The sequence below is a fragment of the Psittacula echo genome, assembly GCF_963264785.1.
Source record: "Psittacula echo genome assembly, chromosome: 4".
Lineage (NCBI taxonomy): Eukaryota > Metazoa > Chordata > Aves > Psittaciformes > Psittacidae > Psittacula > Psittacula echo.
Window position 1 is genome coordinate 85,405,018 of NC_137738.1, and position 23,355 is coordinate 85,428,372.

Here is a 23,355-nt window from a genome sequence, read left to right on the forward strand (position 1 = left end):
GAGGTATTGCATACAGCTGAGCATAACTGTGTACAAAAACAAACAGAAAAACCAACATTTATTTTGACTTTTTAAATTATTTTCTTTGTAATTTGAGACTGAGCTTTTACAGAACTAGCAAAAATGTTGGAGCATGTATTTTTATTTGGAGAAATGTTCTGCTGAGATTGTTCACTTATCTTAGATATAGTGGTTTTCTCTTTTTGAATACTGTCCATAATTATAGCAGTTACAAAGACAATTTAGGGCACAAGACATTCTAGTTTCATTTCAAGTATGCTCTGAGCTACTCTGTATAAAAAAAAATCAGGACAAATGATGTACTGCTGCTATACTAGTTCTTACACTTTGGTTTGTAAAGCAGAATTCTGTCCTTTGAAATAGTGTCATATAACGGCCACTCTGCAGATTCGTGCTGTTTACATATCAGTTGAGGTTATCCTTAATAGCTACTGGACACTTTCAAGTGAGGAATACAATCAAATACACTTCGTCTTTCAACAAAATCTTGAAAAAGTGCTAAACCATATGTTTAAGAGAAAAAATGGTGCTGAGCGAAATGGAGTATCATTTCCTGATGCTTACACTCAATGTCATGATCATTTTCACTGAGTAGGAGCCTGAACATTGCATGCAGGAATATAACTTCTGTAAAAAAAGAAAAAATCATAAATCCTGTCTCTGGAATTAGACATTTTACACTAAGCTGTCAGAAAACGCTTCATTGTACTAAGGATTCACAGTTCTGAAATCCCTCCTGGAATAGGACCATCAGAAAGAAGTGGATATCAGTGCTCTCTTTTAATAGGTGTGGGCAGATCAGCAGAAGGAATAGTCTCTCTTCTGGAGAGATGTACTTTGCACAAAGAAATGAAAAAAAAAAAAAGTGCTAACTGAATTTTAGGTGCTCACAGAAGCAAATGGCCATGATCTGCTTTTAGATTCAGCCTTCTAAGTACTACTTTAAACACAAAGCCCTTTGTGGCTTTAGAATTAAAAATGACCACTGGAGGAGCCATCTACTATGGTTATGTGTTAAATATTAAATTGGTAGTTCTTTGGAATTGTAATTCTCATCCAGCTTGTGATATCCACATACAGATTGCTAATAGATTTAACTTACAGAACTTTAACTGCAATAATGCAAGGTTTAGCTGAAATATACTTGCTTTATTTTTTGGGAGAATTGTACATCCCTTACAACTCTTGTAGCTAGACATTTGATGTTTATTCTAGCCAGTTAAATGTAGTTCTTAGAATGTTAGCAATGCACTTCAATCACAAACACTACCATGTACTGTAGATTTAGCCCTAGAAACTCAATTTACACACAAATATGTAATTATTTATTTTATAACTCAATAAAATGTTTCTTTTATTAAAAAAATGCGACTAAATCTATTTTGCTGAAGTATTAGGCACATAAATTAGATCTTTAAAATTAACAGCTTTGTTCTGTTATATTTTATGTCTTTGCAATGTCCCATCTCTTTCTTTTCCCCTTGAACCAGGATGTAAACACTTGTTAACAGATTCAGTCTCTTACTGACCACTTTTATGATTAAAATAGGATTATTATTTTTTTTGATACAGATAGAGCAAATGACAGATCTTGTATTAGCTTCACTCAGTTTCATCCATAAATATAATCAGTAGAAAGTCTGAAATGTTAATGATCATGCTATTTAAGATACAGACTACAATTCAGTTCTACTATCATAGTAAGCATGTTTGCCCTCACATTACCTGTGTGTCACAGTGATCATATCTAGTAAACCTGCTTTATACCAGCTTACAGAACTTCTCTTATTTTTTCTCTCTGTATCAGAAAATTATTTCCCTCAGCAGGTATGTGAAAAGAAAAACAACTCCTAATCTTTTATTCTTTCAATAATCTGAGTCATTGGAAGTTTTCCCTTCTAATTTTGTTCATCAGAGCTGTTACAAATGTAGTATATTTGTAAGAACTGGAAAAAAACTTTTTCTTATCAGCATTCAGGAACACTGGAATAAATACTAGAACAGAATAAATGAAAAAAAAAAAAAAAAAAAAAGAAAATTACAAAAACCCAAACAAAATCCAACCAAACACCACACTGAGGAGAAAAGCTGTTGAACCATCTGTAAATTATAGTTGTGTTCACTTTCTTGGATAAAGAACAAATTGTGACCAGTATGACTCTTATGTAATTAAAATATGTGCTTCTGTGGCCTCCAGTGAGCCAACAGATTCTCTGAAGAAAACAACACAACAATAATACAGAAATCCAAAATCATCAACGATGAGTGGGCAGTTAGAATCATAGAATAGTTACGGTTGGAAAGGATGTTCAAATCATCATGTTCTAACCCCCCTGCCATGGGCAGGGACACCACACACTAAACCATGTTACCCAAGACTGTGCAGCTCAGCCTAGAACACCGCCAGGGATGAAGTATTCACAACTTCCTTGGGCAACCTGTACCTCACTTGTGAGTACCTGTGAGTGACTCACCACCCTTACAGTAAAGAACTTCCTCCTTATATCTATCCTAAACTTCCTCTGTTTATGTTTGAACCCATTACCCCTTGTCCTACTGCTACAGTCCCTAATGAAGAGTCCCTCTCCAGCATCCTTGTAGGCCCCCTTCAGATACTGGAAGGCTGCTATGAGGTCTCCACGCAGCCTTCTCTTCTCCAGGCTGAACAGCCCCAACTTTCTCAGCCTGTCTTCACACAGGAGGTGCTCCAGGCACTACAAGGTCATCCTTGTGGCCCTCCTCTGGATTTGTTCCAACAGCTCCATGTCCTTCTTATGTTGAGGACACCAGAACTGCACACAATACTCCAAGTGAGATCTCACAAGAGCAGAGTAGAGGGGCAGAATCACCTCCTTGGTCCTGCTGGTCATGCTCCTTTTGATGCAGCCCGGGATACGGTTGGCTTTCTGGGCTGTGAGCGCACACTGCCAGGTCATGTTAAGTTTCTCATCAACCAGCACCCCCAAGTCCTTCTCTGCAGGTCTGCTCTGAATCAATTTGCTGTCCAGCCTGTAGCTGTGCCTGGGATTGCTCTGACCCAGGTGTAGGACCTTGCACTTGACTTGTTTGAACTTCATGAGATTGCCATTCGCCAATTAAATTGGAATTAGAAAGAACAGGTGGTGTCAGTGGCCACAGAAGTGGTCTCGCTCTGAGCAGGATTTTGAGCTGGCAGTGTTGTGCTTACTCTTGCTCTGTTGTTTAGTTTAGTTCCGTTGAGCCAGCCATTAAATACAGCGTAGAAACCTTCAATAAGCTTCAGTCTTTTCCAGTCTTGTCCCTAAAAACTGCTTGTACTGACCCTGATGCTGGGGGTTAGAAGTACCCAACCTTTGCTGGTTTTCTATCCTGGCCCAGCACCGTGCTCTCTAATCCAGTCTTCTATTCCATGCAAGAGAGGCAGTTGGATCCACTTGGAGATGACATCTTGGACTCTTTCTTTCCAGGAAGACAATTACACTTTTAATTCCAGAAATTGCTTGAGGTAACAGTCATCCTCCCCAAAACTTACTCAGAAGATCAGTTAGTGAAGTACTAGAAGAATACCTAAAATAATAGCTCAAGAGCAGGCTAGAGACATAAGGGAATAATACAGGAAATGTACCAAACTGGCAATTTTAAGATTTCAAGTACTGCTTATTGTATCTGTGAATTCCTAACATTACATCTTAAAACAAGTGCTCACCCCAGTATTTGAAATTCACGTCATTCACTGTCTGTCATGCTACCCAACCATGCTCACAAATTTTTACACATTTAAATCTGACCCAAATAGCTTCAATTCTCCCTCCAAATACTTAACTACAACTGAAGAGAAGGGGAGAGAACTAACCACACCAATGTACCTATAGTTTTAGGACCTGGGCATTACACAGAAAACTGAAGACGTTAACTTGAATTAGCTAAGCTGGACAAGGTGTGTGGGTTTTTTTGAGACTGTTCTAGCTACTAAGCTGCATCTCTAAAGAAAATCATCACCATCTAGTGTGTTTCTTATTTTGTGAGAAATTCAGTCTTCTTGGTGATAAGTTAGATGTATTCTGAGCCCATTTGCTTTAATTGTGAGAGAAAGAAAGACTGAAATGCTTAGTTCTGTCAAGAGAACTGTTAAAATGTTGCTTCTTGGAAAGTACAAAAATGCAGCTATTAAGTAGGGGAGAGTAGGCAGGAAGTGAAGACCTATATGAACACAGGCTAAAACTGGGGCTTTTCGGCCTGGAGAAGAGAAGGCTGCATGGAAACCTCATTAAGTTTCACTTCACTTAAGATGTGGTCATAAGTGACTTGCTCAAAGTCACACAAATAGTCATAAGAAGGCCAGAGAACTGAATTTTTATATATCAGTTTATCTTACTTATTTTTTTTATATATATAACAGCTCCACTCCAGGAGACTATCCCGTAGTTAGCAGTTATTTTCTAATTTTAAGCTCTTTCTCGAAGTCAAAGCCTATTTCATTAAATTCTGATTTCATTAAATTTCATTAAATTCTGGACAGTGGACCATTATGTATAAATTGGAAATAATATGGAAAAATGTGATTATCATTGTAGTATGCCCATGGATAACTATTTTGTTGCCTTTTCAGTATTTTTACCCAATGCTAAACGTTTTACTCTGAAAAGCCAACAAAAAAAAATAATATCAGTTACCAGGCTAAAAAAGCAGGTAATGCATCATTTGACAAATGTATAATAAATAACTAATTAGTGAAATGAGAATTTTACAGTCATTTTAACCCTTCTTGATAACAAAACCTCCCAAGTTTATGGTCAGCTTCAGATTTATTGCAGAAATGGCATTGCTCAGTAAGATGCTAGACAGCTGTTTTTAAAGGAAAAGAAAAAGACTTGTGAATCAATAAAATATGTTATAAAGTGGCAGTATATTTACAACTAAATAGCATTGTAGGGTGAGTTTATAACCTGACACTGGTGAAAAATGGAACTTTCCAAAGTTCTAAGCCACTGAGACAAAACAACATGTTGGGTTTATTTCTTTTGAAAAGAATCTTCCTGGATATCCCATAAAATTGCTCTTTACTACTGACTTCATCATCTCTGTCATTTCAAAGTAAATTACTGAATTTCCTACGTTTCTGGATGAAGTGTTACTGGAAAAAGCAACGACTCTGTTTTCTCTGAGCTGTGTTTAAGCCTTACACATAGCTTATTGTGTGGTCTGAAAAGGACAAATGGTAATTTCATTTTCACATCAAGTTTTTACTTTCCCTTACTGTTACATAAGTGAAAAATAAATGGTAATGTATTTATTTTTTAAAGATTTTTTAAATCATTTGCTTGTTAGATAAAATCTTGTACCCTGTATCATTATTGATATTTTATCTATTGACTTCACTGAGGTCATTGTCTTCAATTTCCTTGTGCATGAGTATTATATACAACTAAGAGCATAAAATACTTATGACTAGAGAGAAATATTTTGCAGTCAAAGTTTGGTCTTTGGTGCAAACATATCATTACCTGGAGCAAGTCATTAAGGTTTAACCCGTTGCCCCTTGTCCTGTCACTACAGTCCCTAATGAAGAGTCCCTCCCCAGCATCCTTATAGGCCCCCTTCAGATACTGGAAGGCTGCTATGAGGTCTCCATGCAGCCTTCTGTTCTCCAGGCTGAACAGACCCAACTTTCTCAGCCTGTCTTCATATGGGATGATACAGGTCATTATTTAAATATCAAAATTAATGAAGGGACAATATTTTAAAATTGGTTTCTACCATAAATCATAAATTAAAATGAAAATGCAAGAAAGGGTTTGTACATTTTAGGCTTGGAGAGCTTCAGTTGAGACAAGTCTTAACAAGTGACAGAATTTTTAATCTTAAGGTACTCTTACTGTAGTTTATGGTGTCAATTCCTTAACTAAAACCAAGCATAATGTGAACTTATACATTCTGTCTGATAGAACTCTATTGAATCCTTGGTGAGTGAAGTTCACTCACTGGAAAATTTCAGCTTTTTAGAGCCATCATTTTTATCTCACTTAAGTTCACAGTACTTGTTGGCAACAGTAGCTTGTTGTATGTGGACCATTAGGTGAAGGAAACAAGACACCGTGCTGGTATCAGTATAGCTGGCCTGTTTTTTGCAAGCTCATTTGTCTGTTTCTAGGGTCTAATGATTTTGACACCTGTGAAAATCTGGTGTTTGCAATTATCAAAGGAATTTTCATCTTTCATGATGCAGCTTTATCTTTAATGAGGCGAACAGTATCTCAGGAGGTTTGCATAACTGCCTCTGCATTGTGAAAGACCTTGACCAACTTCCCCCTTCCCTGCCCCAGAGTATAATGCATTTGATTCTGAAGTGTGGCTTTTGTGTGACTTGTAGAAATTTCCCCATAGAAGGTGGGGAAATGGAATATATTTCAATTCCTGGTATATTCTTTTCATAGGGAAAATATATTTAAACTATACCTTACTGCTAAAACTGAAATTGATCCTTTCACCTCAACCTTGTACTAGTATTTTAATCAGGCTAAAATCCAGATGTTTAATTACATGAAAAAGGTAAATATTTGCCAGTTTCTCCCCTGAGTTTCCCAAATGTGAAATTTCTTAGCTATGTGAAAACACATCTATTTAAATTGTTTTATTGATCTAGAAGTAAATGTAAAACCAAATGCTATTATGAGAGAGCACAGGCACTTCAGGGCTTCAAGAAAAGCTGGACTAATAAGCTCCCAGACTGACTGAAAGCTGTGCATCTGCTGATCCTTAAATTGCTTCATTAAGCTGGAATAAGTCTTACATCCAGCTGCTGAAAACAGAGGTAGATGCAAAGGAGAGTTAGTCAAACTCCCCTAGGAAACCAAAATAGGAGAAAACAAAATGAGAAAAAAACTTTTTTCAGTTAGTTTGTTGTGGTCTTTTTAATTGCTGAGTCACTGTCTAAGAATGGAAAAAAACAATGGTGGATTTAAGGGAGGATAATGTATTCTCAGCCCTTGTGATCACTAAGGAATAACAAGTGTAAGTGGGACATACCAGCTATTTTGGTTATAGCATGTATGAGACTACTGGTAAGAAATGCCCTGCTTCTGGAGAAAGGAGTGCCATAAATCTGTCAGTGAAATACAGAGATTCTGTATTTTGACAAAGTGTTGACAGCTACAATCTGGTGGGAGGATGATTTCCCAATGTATGAAGATGCTAGGGTTTATATAAAAAAAAAAAAGCTAAAAGAAGTATCTTTAGCGTGTGAAAATGGTAGGGGTTTTATAGTTTCTGTTGCAGAAATTATTTTTTTTCTTTGATTGTTTAGAGCAAGAGACATGGCTAAACTCTCCTTACAAATGTTCAAAACTTAAATACTGTCATAGTGAGAAGCACTGGAGAGAACTTCAGTTTTAAATGAAATATTAGCAGCTGTCTGTGGCTTGCTGAACTAATATAACAATACTTTGGAAGATTTTTTTAATCATTTTGAAGAAACACAATACCATCTGTAAGAGGTTTCTGGGCCCAGACTCACCTGGGCAGGTTTTGGATAACTGCTTCTCCCTGTATAACTGTTCAGGATGGCCTTATGGCTTATGTCAACTGGTGTCAACACAACCATATTTTCCTGTTTAATACTATTTAAATATTTAATATTATTTTTTACTATTTAATACTATTGTGGTCAATTCATAGATAAATTAAGGAAAAAAGAGTTCGAACAAACTCCTTAAAAGTAGTTATGTTACTGAACTTCAAAATTTTAGTTTCTTGTCCTGCCTTGTTTATTTCTTTATTCTTTTCCATCTTTTCTGGGTTTCGATAATATATTAGTTCTTCATTAGAATAAGTTTAATGCAGATTTATTTCTGCTTATAACGGCTTGGTGTTATGTTATTTTTACTGAAGCAGTTACTTAAAGCCTATGATGGAGCATATGGAATGTCAACTCATTTTTCTAACAGTAGTAGCCCTGTCTTCTAAAAGCCTGGATGAAATTGTATGGAAAAATATATAGCACTTTTTATATTTCATTGTTGAGTTCAAATACATATTTTTATCATGGTATTTTGGTTGCAGACATATTTTCTAATCAAATCTGTATCTTCTTTCATGTCTGTGGTCTTAATTATAAGCCAGTATCTGCTTCTAAGCATATACTTTCATATACCCATAAGTAACTCTCTTGTATCTCATTAGGGTTCCATCTTAATACTTTTAATTTATGTCTTGCTGCAAAAGAGATATTGGGGGTCAGAAATTGTTTAGTCCAATTTATGTCCTCTAATTTGGTGAAGAGTTCAAAAGGCAAAACGAACTATATATATATATAATGTAGTAAAAATTACGTAGATCAAAATTCTTAAAATCACTATGTGACTTTTTGTGCATATTTTCAGGTAAAACAAACTGGTTTATCAGTTTATGACCGTGTCATAGTTTTTTAAAAAAATAATTTAATACAGATGCTTTGGTGTATGCAAGCACATTGTTTGTTAGTAAGTTTAATCATGACTATTAACTTGCTGCCCTATTACTTGCAGTAAGAAAGACACTATCCTAAAATGGCTAAGCTTATGTGCTCCTAAGAAGAGCAGCACATGAGAAGTCTCCTAACAAATGTCTCTGCAAGCAAAAAAGGCCTCCTGCTGTGTATGCAGTCTGGTCAATAAAATTATTTTCAAATTCATTTTTCTGTTTTGATCTGGATAAGCGAAAATTTTTGGAAGCTTAAAATTCTCCTCAGAGTGGGTGTAACTGATTTTTTAGAGCAGATGTAGCAAAAGCTACGGCAGAAAATTTAATTCCGTTAATTCTGCCTGTGAATGTATTTGTAGATTGAAGCTCTTGTGCTGTAAAATCTTTCTTTTCATCCATTAATTGTAACTTTAAGATTCAAAAGAACCCCAGTATATTCAGTTCTTTTATACAATGATAATATTTTATAACTTTTTTCCACAGATTGTCATGTCAAAAGATCAAGTATATACGTCTTTTTTTCTTTTCCAGTGACCAGATTATTTATCGCTATGTGAAACAAGTAATTTCTAGTACACTTGATGAAGAGTAATTGAAATGTTTTGGATTCACTCTTGAAGCATAATTATTTAATGACCAAAAATATGCCTAGAACTGTTAGAATCTTTTTAATGTGAATCAACCTTTTCAAAAATTTAAATAAATTTAAATCTACTGAGCATAATGAGTAATCAAGATGTGACTGATACATTAATTAGTGCATCTAATATCTTGTTTCATTGGCACAGTGTTATTGTACTTCTGTGTGACTTCTTGGCTGCAAAGAGATTGATATTTGCATATGTCAGCTTTTATTTTCATCATAAGAGAGATATAAAGTGTTATTTCATCGTAAAGTCTTGTTCAGTTTACAAACTTGTCATTCTGCTCTAGAAAAGCTGCCATTTTTTATAATATCTTTCCACAGTGAATTTTAGGGTCTTCTCCCTAGCCTCAACACAGTCTTTGACAAGGCCAGCTTGTAGGTGATTCTTGAAATTTTGGGTTTAATTTGAAAATTATTCAAAATAAATTATTGAAAGACTGGGTGTTCCTGGGTTTATGTATTTTTATTTTTTTAATCCAGCACCTTATTATAGGCTGGTGATATCACTAGGAGAATGAGTAAATGTCCAAACAGACTGCCAAAATTTGTTGTTTTAATTAAAATCTTCTCCAGGTTGAACAAGCCCAGCTCTCTCAGCCTGTCCTCATAGGAGAAGTGTTCCAGCCCCTGATCATCTTTGTGGCCCTCCTCTGGACTCACTCCAACAGATCCATGTCTTTCTTATGTTTGGGTTCCTAGAGCTCGACACAGTACTCCAAGTGGGGTCTCACTAGAGTGGAGTAGTGGGGAGAATCACCTCCCTTGACCTGCTGGTCGTGCTCCTTTTGATGCAGCACTGGATACAGTTGGTTTTCTGGGCTGCAAGCACACATTGCCAGGTCATGATGAGCTTCTCGTCAACCAGCATCTCCAAGTCCTTCTCCTTAGGGCTGCTCTCAATCCATTCTCCTCCTAGCCTGATACATGCTTGGGTATCTCCTACCTATCTTCCAATGTGCAGAACCTTGGGTCTGTGCTTCATGAAGGTTTGCATAAGCCCACCTCTAAAGCCTGTCAAGGTCCCTCAGTGTCCCTCCCTCGACATACCTCCAGCATGCTGACTGCACCACACAGCCTGGTGTTGTCATCAAACTTGTGGAGGCTGCACTCAGTCCCACAATCCATGTGTCCTAGGTTCAGCTATAGAGTTACTGGCTGGGCTTAAACCATGACACCATGTCATTGACAAATGTGTTGAACAGCACTGGTCGCAGTATCTCATACTGACCCCTGAGGAATTTGTCTCATCATTGGTCTCTAGTTGGACACTGAACTGCAAACTGCAACTCTTGAGTGCGACAATCCAGCCAGTTCCTGAGCCACCAAGCAGTCCATCCATCAGATCCATGCCTCTCCAGTTAAGAGACAAGGATGTTGTTTGAGACAGTATCAGATGCTTTGCACAGATGAAGGCAGATGATGTCATTTGCTCTTCCCTTATCTACTAGTGCAGTAACCCTCTCACAGAAAGCCCCTAAATTTGTCAGGAATGATTTGTGCTTAGTGAAGCAATGCTGGCTATCACCAGTCACCTCCTTACTTTTCACGTGTTTTAATGTAGTTTCCAGGAGAATCAGCTCCATAATCTTGTGGGGCACAGAGGTGATCTATACATAGTAATGCATCTGTTCTTAAAAAGTTTTTGCTTCAAAGTCCAGCTCTTCAGAGCATTTCATCACATGCTTCACATGAGCAAGAGTAGATCATTAATGTATATTCAGATTGCAAATGCATCTAAAACAGGGCCACTTGTCTGGAGTAGGATCAATATTATAACAAGGGAAATATCACGTTGCTTGTCTTGCTGCATGAAACATATGTTGCACCATCCTTCCTCCTGCCTAATACTGCTCCCTGATTCAGCACTTCCCAAATGCTGAGCTAAATTAGGATGTTAATGTATCTGCTAATTGTTTTTTATTATGACTGTATAACAATTATGCCAGTCTTTCTTCTGTACTATTTTGTTAGAATCAGAACATGTGAAACATTTTAAAGGAGTTCTGTTCTTACTACGCTATACGCCGAGTAAACCAGCAAAGATGACCTCCAAAACTGTGGAAACTGTAGTCCTCATGATCTCAACTGTGAAAAGGAAAGAAATCATGTTGATTCATTCTCAGCCAGTAAAGAAAGAATAGATTTTCTTTTATCAAATAGAAATTTAAATCATAGTTTTAACTATAAAGGCTGTATATAGACTGTGAAGCTGTCACGTTAATGAGCCCACAGTTTCTCTGCAGCTGTTTCTGCAGAAAGGCCCAAGAATACTTAAGTTTCGCAGTATATAATGGCATGGCATGGCATGTCAAGAAGTTCCAGAGTTAAGTTGTGTCTGTGGAGAATGTTCTGTCTCTATGCTACAGGCATGTCTGATGGTTGAATCATAGAATCATAGAATAGTTAGGGTTGGAAAGGACCTTGAGATCATCTAGTTGCAACCCCACTGCCATGGGAAGGGACACCCCACACTAAACCATGTCACCCAAGGCCTCATCCAACCTGGCCTTGAACACCGCCATGGATGGAGCATTCACAACCTCCCTGGGCAACCCATCCCAGTGCCTCACCACCCTCTCAGTAAAGAATTTCTTCCTTATATCCAATCTAAACTTCCCCTGTTTAAGTTTGAACCCATTACCCCTTGTCCTACTGCTACAGTCCCTAATGAAGAATCCCTCTCCAGCATCCTTGTAGGCCCCCTTCAGATACTGGAAGGCTGCTATGAGGTCTTCACGCAGCCTTCTCTTCTCTAGGCTGAACAGCCCCAACTTTCTCAGCCTGTCTTCATACGGGAGGTGCTCCAGTCCCCTGATCATCCTCGTGGCCCTCCTCTGCACTTGTTCCAGCAGTTCCGTGTCCTTTTTATGTTGAGGACACCAGAACTGTACACAATACTCCAAGTGAGGTCTCAGGAGAGCAGAGTAGAGGGGCAGAATCACCTGCTTCGACCTGCTGGTCACGCTGCTTTTGATGCAGCCCAGGATACGGTTGGCTTTCTGGGCTGCGAGCGCACACTGCCGGCTCATGTTCATTTTTTCATCGACCGACACCCCCAAGTCCTTCTCCGCAGGTTTGCTCTGAATCTCTTTTCTGCTCAACCTGTAGCTGTGCCTGGGATTGCTCCGACCCAGGTGTAGGACCTTGCACTTGGCATGGTGAAACTTCATGAGGTTGCCATCAGCCCACCTCACAAGCGTGTCAAGGTCCCTCTGGATGGCATCCCTTCCCTCCAGCGTACCAACCAAACCACACAGCTTGGTGTCATCAACAAACTTGCTGAGGGCGCACTCAATCCCACTGTCCATGTCACCAATAAAGATGTTGAACAAGACCGATCCCAACACCGATCCCTGAGGGACACCACTTGTTACCGGTCTGCAGCCGGACATCGAGCCATTGACCACAACTCTTTGTGTGCAGCCATCCAGCCAGTTCTTTATCGACCAAGTGGTCCACCCATCAAATTGATGTCTCTCCAATTTAGAGGCAAGGATGTCATGTGGGACAGTGTCGAACCCTTTGCACAAGTCCAGGTAGATGATGTCAACTGCTCTACCCCTGTTCATCAGTTTCATAGCCCCATCATAGAAGGCCACCAAATTGGCCAGGCAGGATTTCCCCTTAGTGAAGCCATGCTGGCTGTCACCAACCACCTCCTTGTTTTTCATGTGCCTTAGCATGCCTTCCAGGAGAATCTGCTCCAAGAGTTTGCCAGGCACAGAGGTGAGACTAACTGGTCTGTAATTCCCTGGGTCATCCATTTTCCCCTTCTTGAAAATGGGGGTTATATTTCCCTTTTTCCAGTTGTCGGGAACTTCACCTGACTGCCATGATTTTTCAAATATGATGGCCAGTAGCTTAGCAACTTCATTCGCCAGCTCCTTCAGGACCCGTGGATGGTTTCCATCAGGTCCCATGGACTTGAAGCACCTTGATAATCTCAAACCCTCTGTTAAAAAATAGAAGGGCAGAGTTCTGTTAGACTCTAGAAAAACTCATATAATAAAACTCTACAAGGAAAAAAAGAAAACCACCCTAGAATCATTCCTCACTGTTCTCCCTGCCTTGTGACTTCAAATACTTTTTCTGATGTTAGTCTTATTGATCACACAGTTTTCTCTAGCTGATGATTCCTTGAAGAACTGTGTGCAACTGGGATACAGTGCGAAGAATCTGTGTAAAGCAATATCTTGCTTTCATATTTGTAGGTTTATATACTCTTAAACTTCTTTTTAAAATAGAGAGGGCATTCTGAAAATGTACTAAGAATATATTGAGAGAGGATGGTGTTATTTAGGCTGGTCCTAATTTGTTTGTGATAAATACATGTTTATAAATGTTTAGTTTATATTCACAGTACAGAGGAATATTGTTAGTGTTAAGATAAATGCTACTAATGCTACAGTGCATAGCTGTGCCAAGGTTTCTGCGTATTTGATATTTACTTCCAAGGTTTGCAAGCTTTAAATAGGAAAAATTATTTTCCATTTTCTTTAATACTTTTGTTGTTTTGAAATTTTAAAATTCTAAAATGAAAATTGAGATGACTGATAGTTAGAATACAAATAGTCCATGAATGAGCTTTGAAAGTAAAGAGAGGGAATTTGAGATTGATGTCATAAGGAAGGAAAAATAAGAAGAAAGATGCAAAAAGCACAAAACACTTTATAACACTCTAGATAAATGAAACTTTAGACCATATCATTTTGAAAGAGTATAAACAGGTAAGACATGGGCCTTTCAAGGGCATACAGAAGTGTTTTTCTTTAAAGTTAAAATAGGGAAAGATTGGCCATGTGACTGGGTGAATAGTAGATGGCATGTCTAAGAGATGCTTTCAGAAGGAGACTGCAAAGCTTAAACATGTTCTGGAAGTGAGATACTCAAAGACAATACTTTCTTTTCCCATATGTTATGGATCTCAGTAGCAGTAGCACTTCATAGCGGTGGATAAAGGGGAAGTCTGACAGGACTGAAACAGAAAAATAAAGGTCTCTGACAGGGAATCAATTGGGCATCTTTTCATCTATTTTCAGTCTGAATGATAACAAATGTTGGAACTAACAAAAAGGAATTCTTAAAATTTAATTCTTAGGTAAATTCTAACATACCATCAGGTAAAGGTTTTAAAAATATTAACATGTAAAAATATCTACATATATTTATAAATGCAGTAATGTTCCTGGTGTGCCTCAACCACTAAAGGTAATAAATGGTTTCACTAATTTGAGAAATTTGTTCCTTTTTTTCCCATCTGGAGACATAAAATAAGACAGGCTTGTTTTACAGGGAATTGGATTTATTTTGTTATGACAGCACATCATGCAACCACCATCTGTTAAAAAACACTTGACAGTTCATTGGGGAAAGTAGAAGCCGAAACCTGGGCTATGTTTAACAAGGCCTGTAGACATCCAGAAAGATGTGCTGAGTTCCAGACATATGCTCTGTTGCAAGACAGTATTTTTCTGGTTAAACAATATCCTAAATAACCCTTCCCTGACACTAGTGTGAGAGCATGTCGACAGAAGTTAGTGGCTGAGAAGAAAACGTTGCAAAGGTCACCATCCATCTAGGGAGATCACATCATTTTGTGTTATGAGTAAGGTCTTGGTCAACATTTACTGGTGTGCCAAACAGAATGCTTATGCATTGTGTATGTATGTCTGTAAAAGGAGGTAGCTTCACTGCAATGTGTCTGTCCTTAAAACATGATAGTAAAGGCAGTGTTCTCTGTGTTGTATTACAGTTGTTACCATAAGGCTCAAGTTTAGTAAAATTGCTATGTCGAATTAACCATATCAGTCATATTGCTTATTTTCATGTCTTGGTGATTTAATAGTCAAAATTGAATCTCACCTCTGCTAACATAGATATATTTCTGTGCTGAAAGTAGTAAATATTGAATTTTTCTCTTTCTCTGAAAAATTGGAAGAAATGTTAGTAGCAAGATTATTTTAAGGAACATCAGTGTAGAAGGAGGCTTCTTTTCTAGCAAGATCAGATTTTGACTATAATAGCATTTCAGTAGTGATATTTCCCAAGAAACTACAAAATTAAATTCTCGGAATAACGTACATGTTTACTAGCTAGTATAGGCTTCTTCTGAAAACCTTTATTCACACACACAATAATCTTTATCATCTCAACAATGTTAGTGACTTTAGCAGGATTGGGCTCTTGGTCTGGAGTGTTTTCAAGATGGTGAATTCCAGATGCTATATTTTTATCCAACTGAACTGCATTTTTGGTTGGGTTTGTTTGTTTGTTTGTTTTTATTTATCAGGAAATAGTTTTTTATGTAAGACATGATATTTTTAATAGTGTTTGCAAAAACATTTCTGAGATTATGATAATCTTTCTTTACCTGGTTTTACTAGAAAGACAAACAGTATTCAATACACTAAATAGTTTAAAAAAGATGTGGAGAAAGAAATTATTTCTTTCCTTTATTTTTTAAACATTCTATATGCCAAAATAAAGAAGAATGTAGACAAATGTTTAAGTATATTGTAATTGTTGTAGTTTTTCTACTCTGAGGAGAATCTATGCTGAGATCAAGCATTTTGGTCCTTACTATTTCTTTGTTTAGTTGTATTTTTGTAGTGCTGTAATGCAGGTTTTTATTTCTTTAAATCTTCTCTTATAAAACTTTGGCTTTCTTTATAAATTAATTACTCCTGATACTGCCAACACAGACATAAAGATTTATAGCTCTTAACATCCGATTGTATGCATCCTACTTGTCACCACTCTTTTTGTCATTGTATTCAATTTGAAAGTGTACCACCATGTGGGAAACTCAGCCACTTCTTGCATCTTAATCTCTCATCACGTTTCAGCTGTAATGCTGTCATCTGTAATCCACCCGGGCATGTGTAATTTATTTTGAGCAGCTAAATATTCCAACTAACTTTTCTTTTATTCTGGAAGAAAGCTCAGACATGTCTTCAAGGGTTTCCCAAAAATCTTTTATGATGAAAAATGTTATCCACAAATTTCTACTAGCTCTATTCTTCTGTGGAGGAAACAAAAACATAGGAGGCATGTAGCTATTTGTGGACACACGTGTGTATGTGCAGGATAGAAACCACATACATATTCAGGTTTTCTATATATTCACAGTGTTGTGCTCAGTTACTTTGTCTTTCTTTATGATTAATTACTTTTAATTCCACATATTCCTTAAATACCTTTTTACAAATGAAGAACAGTAAAAGTGAAAATGGAATGTTCTAATTGTTTAGAGTTTTGAAGGGACTGTAAGTTTATATGTTTATATACCTAGTATATTTAAATATGTGCAGTCTGGAGGGAGAAAGAACAGAGGACAAAAGGAATGGAACAGTATAGGATACCTTCTCTTTCTAATTCCTACCTGAAAGCATGAAATAGGGATTTTGAGGCTCGTTTGCATAAGCCCATATTCAGCTGTTTACAAATGTATTTCTCTGTAGGGTTTTCTGTATATTTTTGAGATTATCTTTGTAAAAATATTTTTGTATTTCAGATGAGTTCTTTGCTTTTGGCAATTTCAAGTCTTATATGGACAGAAGCTTAAACAAAAGTTTTATTTTCTTGTACCACCTTAATCTTACAATTATGTGTTGTGAATATTCCAGGTGATTTAACAAAATGTTGTTTTCCCTGTCTGAGAAAACCTGTGGACCCTAGTACATTCATAAAATGATGACTGACCGTGGGAAATGAATCATTTCTTTTCCTACAGAAGCAAACCATGTTTTTTTATCATAACCAAATAAAGAAAACAATACACCCTAGAAATCAATTATATGGGGCTTCTTTTTTGGTAATAACTTACACTGTTTCAAGAAAAAAATATGAATATGCATACGGTTAAATTCAAGCTATGGAAGTTAATATATGAGAAAAGAGAATAATCATCTTTACAGCTGCATGTCTGAATTATTTTTTTTTCTTTTCTTTGCAGTGACCCAGGGTGGGGTTGCAGTTGCATCTGATGCATGTCCTGATCCTGGAATTCCTGAAAATGGGAAAAGGGTGGGCTCTGACTTCAGGTAGGCACACTTCATTATCTATATGACCAAGAGGAAGGTACTTCCTGTTACATAGAGTGTTCAACTACAAATATGTATTGTTTGTCTAATATTGTGTTGAGTCTTTTGTTAAAGTAGCTACAGTCCAATGCGTATCTTGAATTGAATTTGCTTGTTTCTTTTTCTTTTTTTACATCAGTGCAATTTAAACACAAGTTTTACAATATAGAATCAAAGAATAGTTGGGGTTGGAAAGGACCTTAAGATCATCTAGTTCCAACCCCCCTGCTGTTGGCAGCGATGCCTAATAATCTTGTCTGGGTAGCAAAGGCAGAACTCGTTGGACAGCATAGAAGAAGCAGCGAAGAGAATTGTCTGCTTTTCCACTATACAAAAGTTGTTAAAAGCATGGGAAGCATGGCAAATTCAGTTTCTGAGGCTGTGTTGCAGGCCATCTCCTTGCTTATTTTGTTTTCAGCTTTTGTTACATTCTTTAAAAAAAAAAAAAAAAAGAAGATGAGGACAAATGGACCCCTATGGAGAAAGGAGGGAGTTTCCTCTTTACCTGTTGTGGAAAAAACACAAAGACTTCAAGGTGTGACAGAGAAAAGGGTTGAAGGAAGGAGATGGGAGCCTCTGCTCATACAGACATCTATAAATTGCCCAGCAGGGAATGAAAGAGAAACCTTAAAGTAAATGGAAAGGAATATTTCATAAAAATTGGAAGGAACTGTGCAAAGTTCTCTGCCACTCCAACAAGCAAGTTAATCAAACTTGGTTCCTGAATTAAGGCTCTTCCAAGCAAGGGAATAATTAATGAGAAAAAAGAATTTTAAAATCAATTATATTTCTGACTTTTTGGAATTTTTCTCTACTTATCCTCAAAGGAGCTGAAGAACTCAGAAAAAAATCTGACTTTAAGAGTATCAGTTATATGCAAAGACATTATTTCCTTAGAAACAGTGCAGCAGTTAAATGTGTTTTAAAAAACTAATGAGGTGAAATGGACTTTTCAATAGATAGGCAAGAGAGAGACAAGATGTCCAGAAGATATTTGCTATTAACCTGTTCTATATATCCTGACTCTACTAGGCAAGTACAGCTGTTGCAAATGAAATTGTATGATACAACAATATATTATGCAATTGCTGTCCAAACATATGCTAGTTTACCAAACAAATTTGTTTTTTATCTAGCTGTTTATTAACACTTGATGTATTGAGAAGAGAAATGTCAGTTGGTAGAAGACTGTGTATGAATGGGATACTAAAATGTAACTCTTTCTTAAGGTGTATGAAAGACTCCACAGGTATTCGTCTGAGGGATGCCTGTATACTTCCACTGTTACTTTGGAGACTATTTTATTTTACTATTTGTGCAGGTATGCCACAGTTTCCCTCCTCGAGTCTCTCCTTATAGCCATAAAGGGTGCAGATTGTGCCTCTTTTTCTGAATTCCTCCAACTCAAATACTTACTTGAAAGAATTAAAGGCAGCATCTAGGATTACTCTGTTATTAGTGGAGAGGGAAAAGCATCTGTGGAAAGAGTTAACCCCATAGCCTAAACATTTAATGGAAAATAGTGTGACAGCACACCTGAAGGGCCTTTCTCACTTCAGTAACTATAGATAACAGAGTAAGTTCAGCAGATCAGGATGGGGAGGGAGCCTGAGCCTATGACATAAAAGAGTCTGAGAATTCTGGGTCTGCCTTAAGAGAATCTGAAGGACCTTGCTGCTGTCTACAGCTACTAAACAGGAGCGTGTAGAGAAGACAAAGCCAGATTCTTCTCAGAGGTGGACTGTGACAGGACTAGAGGCAATAGGCATAAGACGGGATGTTGTAAGTTACTACTAGATTCAGGACTAAAAATAAATAAATGTAAAAAAAAAAATATTTTTACTATGAATATGGTCAAGCTCTGGAGCAAGTTTCCAAGAGACTTTGTGAAATCTCCATCTAGGGAAGCATTCAGAGCTCAGCTAAATATGACCTTGATCCCTCTGTTCCAACTGGATGTGCTTGGAGAGGGGTGTTGGACTAGATGATGTCCTCTTCCAATCTGATTTATTCTGTGAATCTATGAATCTTGTACAAATTTATTGTGTTCATAATACACGGTGGGCCAGTCAGACTCTCCTCTAGTTACGGTGGCATATGAACAATTGTTAAGAAACAATAGCAGGTCTAAGAGCACTGGTAAGCTGGAAGAGTGTAAGAGAAAGAATCTTATTTTCCCCTCTAGACTGTAGTCTGTAATTTGAAAGACAAAGAGAGCTAAAATAATTTTAGTGAAACAGGTCCAAAGATCCAAAATATGTGAGCCTCAACATGGGAGACCCCAGCATTAAAATTCCCGGCAGTGCATGAAAATACCAAGAGAGAAAATGCAAAAGAACCTTAAAGCTCAAAGTATGCTTTAAGATATCTGAGGGAATCTAATGTTAAAGAACCTTGCAAGACACAGATAACAATATTTTGAACACAGTCTCTTATGACTGAATGTGGGTTAAAGTTATCTTAAAATTTTGGTGCTTTCTTCGGGCAATGCTTACTTAGATGACAGAACAAAGGGACCACCGGGGGTCATCTAGTCCAACCTCCCTGCTCAAGCGGGGTCATCTAGAGCACATTGCTCAGGATTGTGTTCAGATGGGTCTTGAATATCTCTAGGGAAGGAGACTCCACAACCTCTCTGGGCAACCTCTTTCAGTGCTCATTCACCCTCACAGTAACAAAGTTTTTCCTTATGTTCAAGTGAAACTTCCTGTGCTTTAGTTTATTCCTGTTGATTCTCATCCTGTCACCTGGCACCCCTGAGAAGAGTTTGGCCAGCTATCTCCCTCCTTCCTTTACCTAATTCAGTCTCTGATAATATTTTAATTTCAATTAATGTATCTTACTGTTCATGGCAATAAATGAATGCATAAGGTGTTAAAAAATAGCACAAGCTACTTCATATAAACAAGATGCTTTGATATATTGTATTCACTTACTATTTTTGTGTTTGTTTTGAGCCTTCAGTTCTGACTATTATTTGAGAAAGTCAGTAAATTTCGTTTTTCTGGTAAACCTTACTTGTTATCTGAAAATTGATTATGCAACAGCAACCATTTTTCACGTACATTAACCTTTTTTTATTTCTATTTCAAACATATCTTAGGTATCTTGAAGTTAGCTATCTATATCTAGCTTCACATTTAAATAGAGCTTTTGGCTGGAATCTAGTTTTTCTTTCTCTGAAATGACAAATCAAGCTCTTCCGTAGGAGAAGTGAAAATAATACTTGCTGTTGCTTGCATTTGTCCAATGTATTGAAAATACTATGGAGAGTAAAAGAAAGGTGGTGTTTTTTTCTTTTCTAAGAGGTGAGGATAGACACCAGAAGGAGCTATTGTTCTTGTCAGGAGAATGACAGCTGTGAATATTAATCTGAACTAAAACGTGAAAATGCACATTATTCAAAATCTTTCCCAGTCTCCTGAAAGACATGTTGTGAGTAAGATTGATGGAAAAGCAAAGGGCTGATTTTAAGACAGTGTTAGACCCAGCTGATTCAGTGATGACAAGTTCTTTGAAAAGGGTTTCATCGTTTTCAGCATAATAATGGCATTGATTCTAATTTCATAAAGCAAACAAAAAGGTATTGAAATCTTAACCTTTTCATTCTATCCTCCTGCCATTCTTTTACTCTGTTCAGTTAAGGTAGTAAGGGACATGATTTTCAGGTGATTTAAAAAAAATCCAGTGGATATTTGGATGCATTTTGAGAGAGAAAAGGTGACTTTTTTCTAGAGGAATGAGAACATTATCAATACAATTTTAGGGTCAATCTCATATTTAATTTTTATGAAAGATCTCAAACAGTAGATTGCTTAAATAGAAGCTAGAAAGTATATAAACAGTAACATTCCAGCTCTCTTTAAATACTATATGGTATGTCTGGTACTGAGGAAATATGTTAATTTTCCACAATTCCAGCAACACTTGTAACAAAAAACGCTTTTGCATTTTCAAAACAGCTTTTTAAAATTAAATTAAATTTCTTATGTTTAGCATTTCTTATAGCATCTTTCCCCCTGTCTTAAAAATAGCTTTTTCAAGTCCAATTCTAGCCTTCTTTGATAAAAGCACTAATTTTGCTTTGATATAATTCAAATGTAAAATGGAAAAAGAGGAAACCGATTTCTTCCCTTGATTAAAGTTTAGGTAGAAAATTAACAGACAGATCTGCTCAGTGACTTGGAGGTAAAGATGTTGAAAAAAAAAAAAAGAAATTAAAAACAGAAATTGAAACCAACTGGAAAATAAGTGAAGTAAAAATTTCCTTTGAAATCCCAGATCAAATACCATAAAACATTACTTTAAAAGGATGCCTTCTTTTTCAACGGAAAAATGTCAGCAGAATCAGTGGAGAGACTCAGCAATTTGGATGCTAATTAGAAGATAAGGAGTTTTATTTTAGAACATGTGGCCCAGGTCTCCTCCCGTAATATGCTTATTTAGATAGATATAAATGTCTGGAAACAGAAAATACCCTAGTGTCTCAGCTCACTTAAGATTTCTCAGTATCCACTGTTCTTTTAAACGTGCAAAGCTATATGGCTTCATTCAGATATCTGCAATGTATGCATTATATAACAACTATTATATATATTCACACATTTCATTATTAATAAATTAGTTACACTAACTTTTAATTTCCTTCACCTATATTGTAGTGTGACAGTCTGTACCTCCATTCAACGCTATTTAGAACTTTTCAATACCTTTTTCCTTTTCTTGTAAGCCTTGACAGAATTAAAATTATGTTAAAATTATTTTCTGGAAAATATTTGTTGTCAGACTTGTGGCACAAGCCTGATTTCTCACAACAGGCTTCAAAAAGGATGGATCTTAATGGATATTAAAGCAGAGTTGGGGTATATTGTAGTCACACACAACCCATGTCCAGAACTCTCTCAGTCACTCTGGCAAAACCTGCGAGTGCTCTTGAGTAGCCTACCTGAAGTTTAATTAGAATTCCCGAAAATACTTTCAAAAGATTGTACTTGTCAGTGCCTATAGCTGGCGTGCAGGTTTCTCTCCACCTGGAATTCTAACACTAAGAATCTTCTGAGTACTTCGTGTTCCTACCTGCTCTTTAATTTGATATTTTTTCTAGATTGCTTGTTTTTAATATGTCAGCATATTTATTTTATGTCACTTAGTTTGTGATCAGACATTTCAAAAGATGATATCCACTATGTAAAATAGATGAAGTTCACACTATTACTCTTTAGATACAAGCTATTTCCAGCGCTTTGGAAAAAAAGACAATATACTTTATAGAATAATAGTGAAACAAATTGAATCATCGTAAGTCTATAGTTTAAATTAGTATGTGACATTTTATGTATCCATAAATAATAAATGTCTTTTAATATTGCTGTGATGATGAAAACCCAGTCTAAACATGAAATCCTTCATTTACTGCATCAGGCATCAGAATATTTGTATTCCTCATGGTTTTTTTTTTATTTCTTGGAGGGAATAATCAGGTATGGTGAATTAAAAATTTTAATTGCAGGCATCCAATAATTGTACCTTTCATTTCACTCTTAATGTTTTAGATGTGTGCAGTTTCATAATTCTTCTTACATGTCTTGCTAGTAGCAAACCTTGGGGAAATGTGGAAGTTCTCATGGTGGTTCACCCGCAATTATACTTTTGGGAAAGTCTTTATCCAACATGATTTTTAAATACTTTAATCCTTAATTTACACTTATCACAGATGTGTAACTGATTGGGTTTTTTTCCTGTTTCCATAGAAGTATTTTTTCATAGATTATTATTTTAGAAAATTTGAGAAAATGCATTTAAAAAATAAGTGCTTATAGCATTAAAATGTCAGAATAATTAGTGATATTTTTTCTTCACAGGTAGTAGAAACTAAATGCTTATTAATTGATGTATTTGTAGCCATGCTTGGGCTACTTTTCTGAGGGTTTTAAGAATGTTCTGAAGAATAATAGATTATGAAAAATATAAAATAAATATAATTTCAGAAAATTGTATTAGTCTTCAAGGCTTTCATGTATTTCCCATGAACTACTGAAAGAAAAGACCAATATTATCTCTACCCTTGTGATTTATTTACATTTAACAGCTCAAGAACCAAGTGTTAAGAAAAGTATTTTTCAAAGTATTTTTCAAAGCTTTCCTAGATAGGGAGCATCAAATTCAAATTTA

General features: G+C 36.5%; 1 protein-coding gene across 1 annotated transcript in view; it reads left to right on the forward strand.

Annotated features, from left to right (window-relative positions):
* Positions 1–23,355, forward strand: part of CSMD1 (CUB and Sushi multiple domains 1) — a gene marked incomplete at both ends in the record, with an annotated part of 1,184,444 nt that overhangs the window by 784,617 nt on the left and 376,472 nt on the right. Inside the window, one exon of the mRNA XM_080616376.1 lies at positions 17,058–17,145. Within this exon, the coding sequence (XP_080472502.1) occupies positions 17,058–17,145 (88 nt within the window). The remainder of the gene's footprint in view (positions 1–17,057; positions 17,146–23,355) is intronic.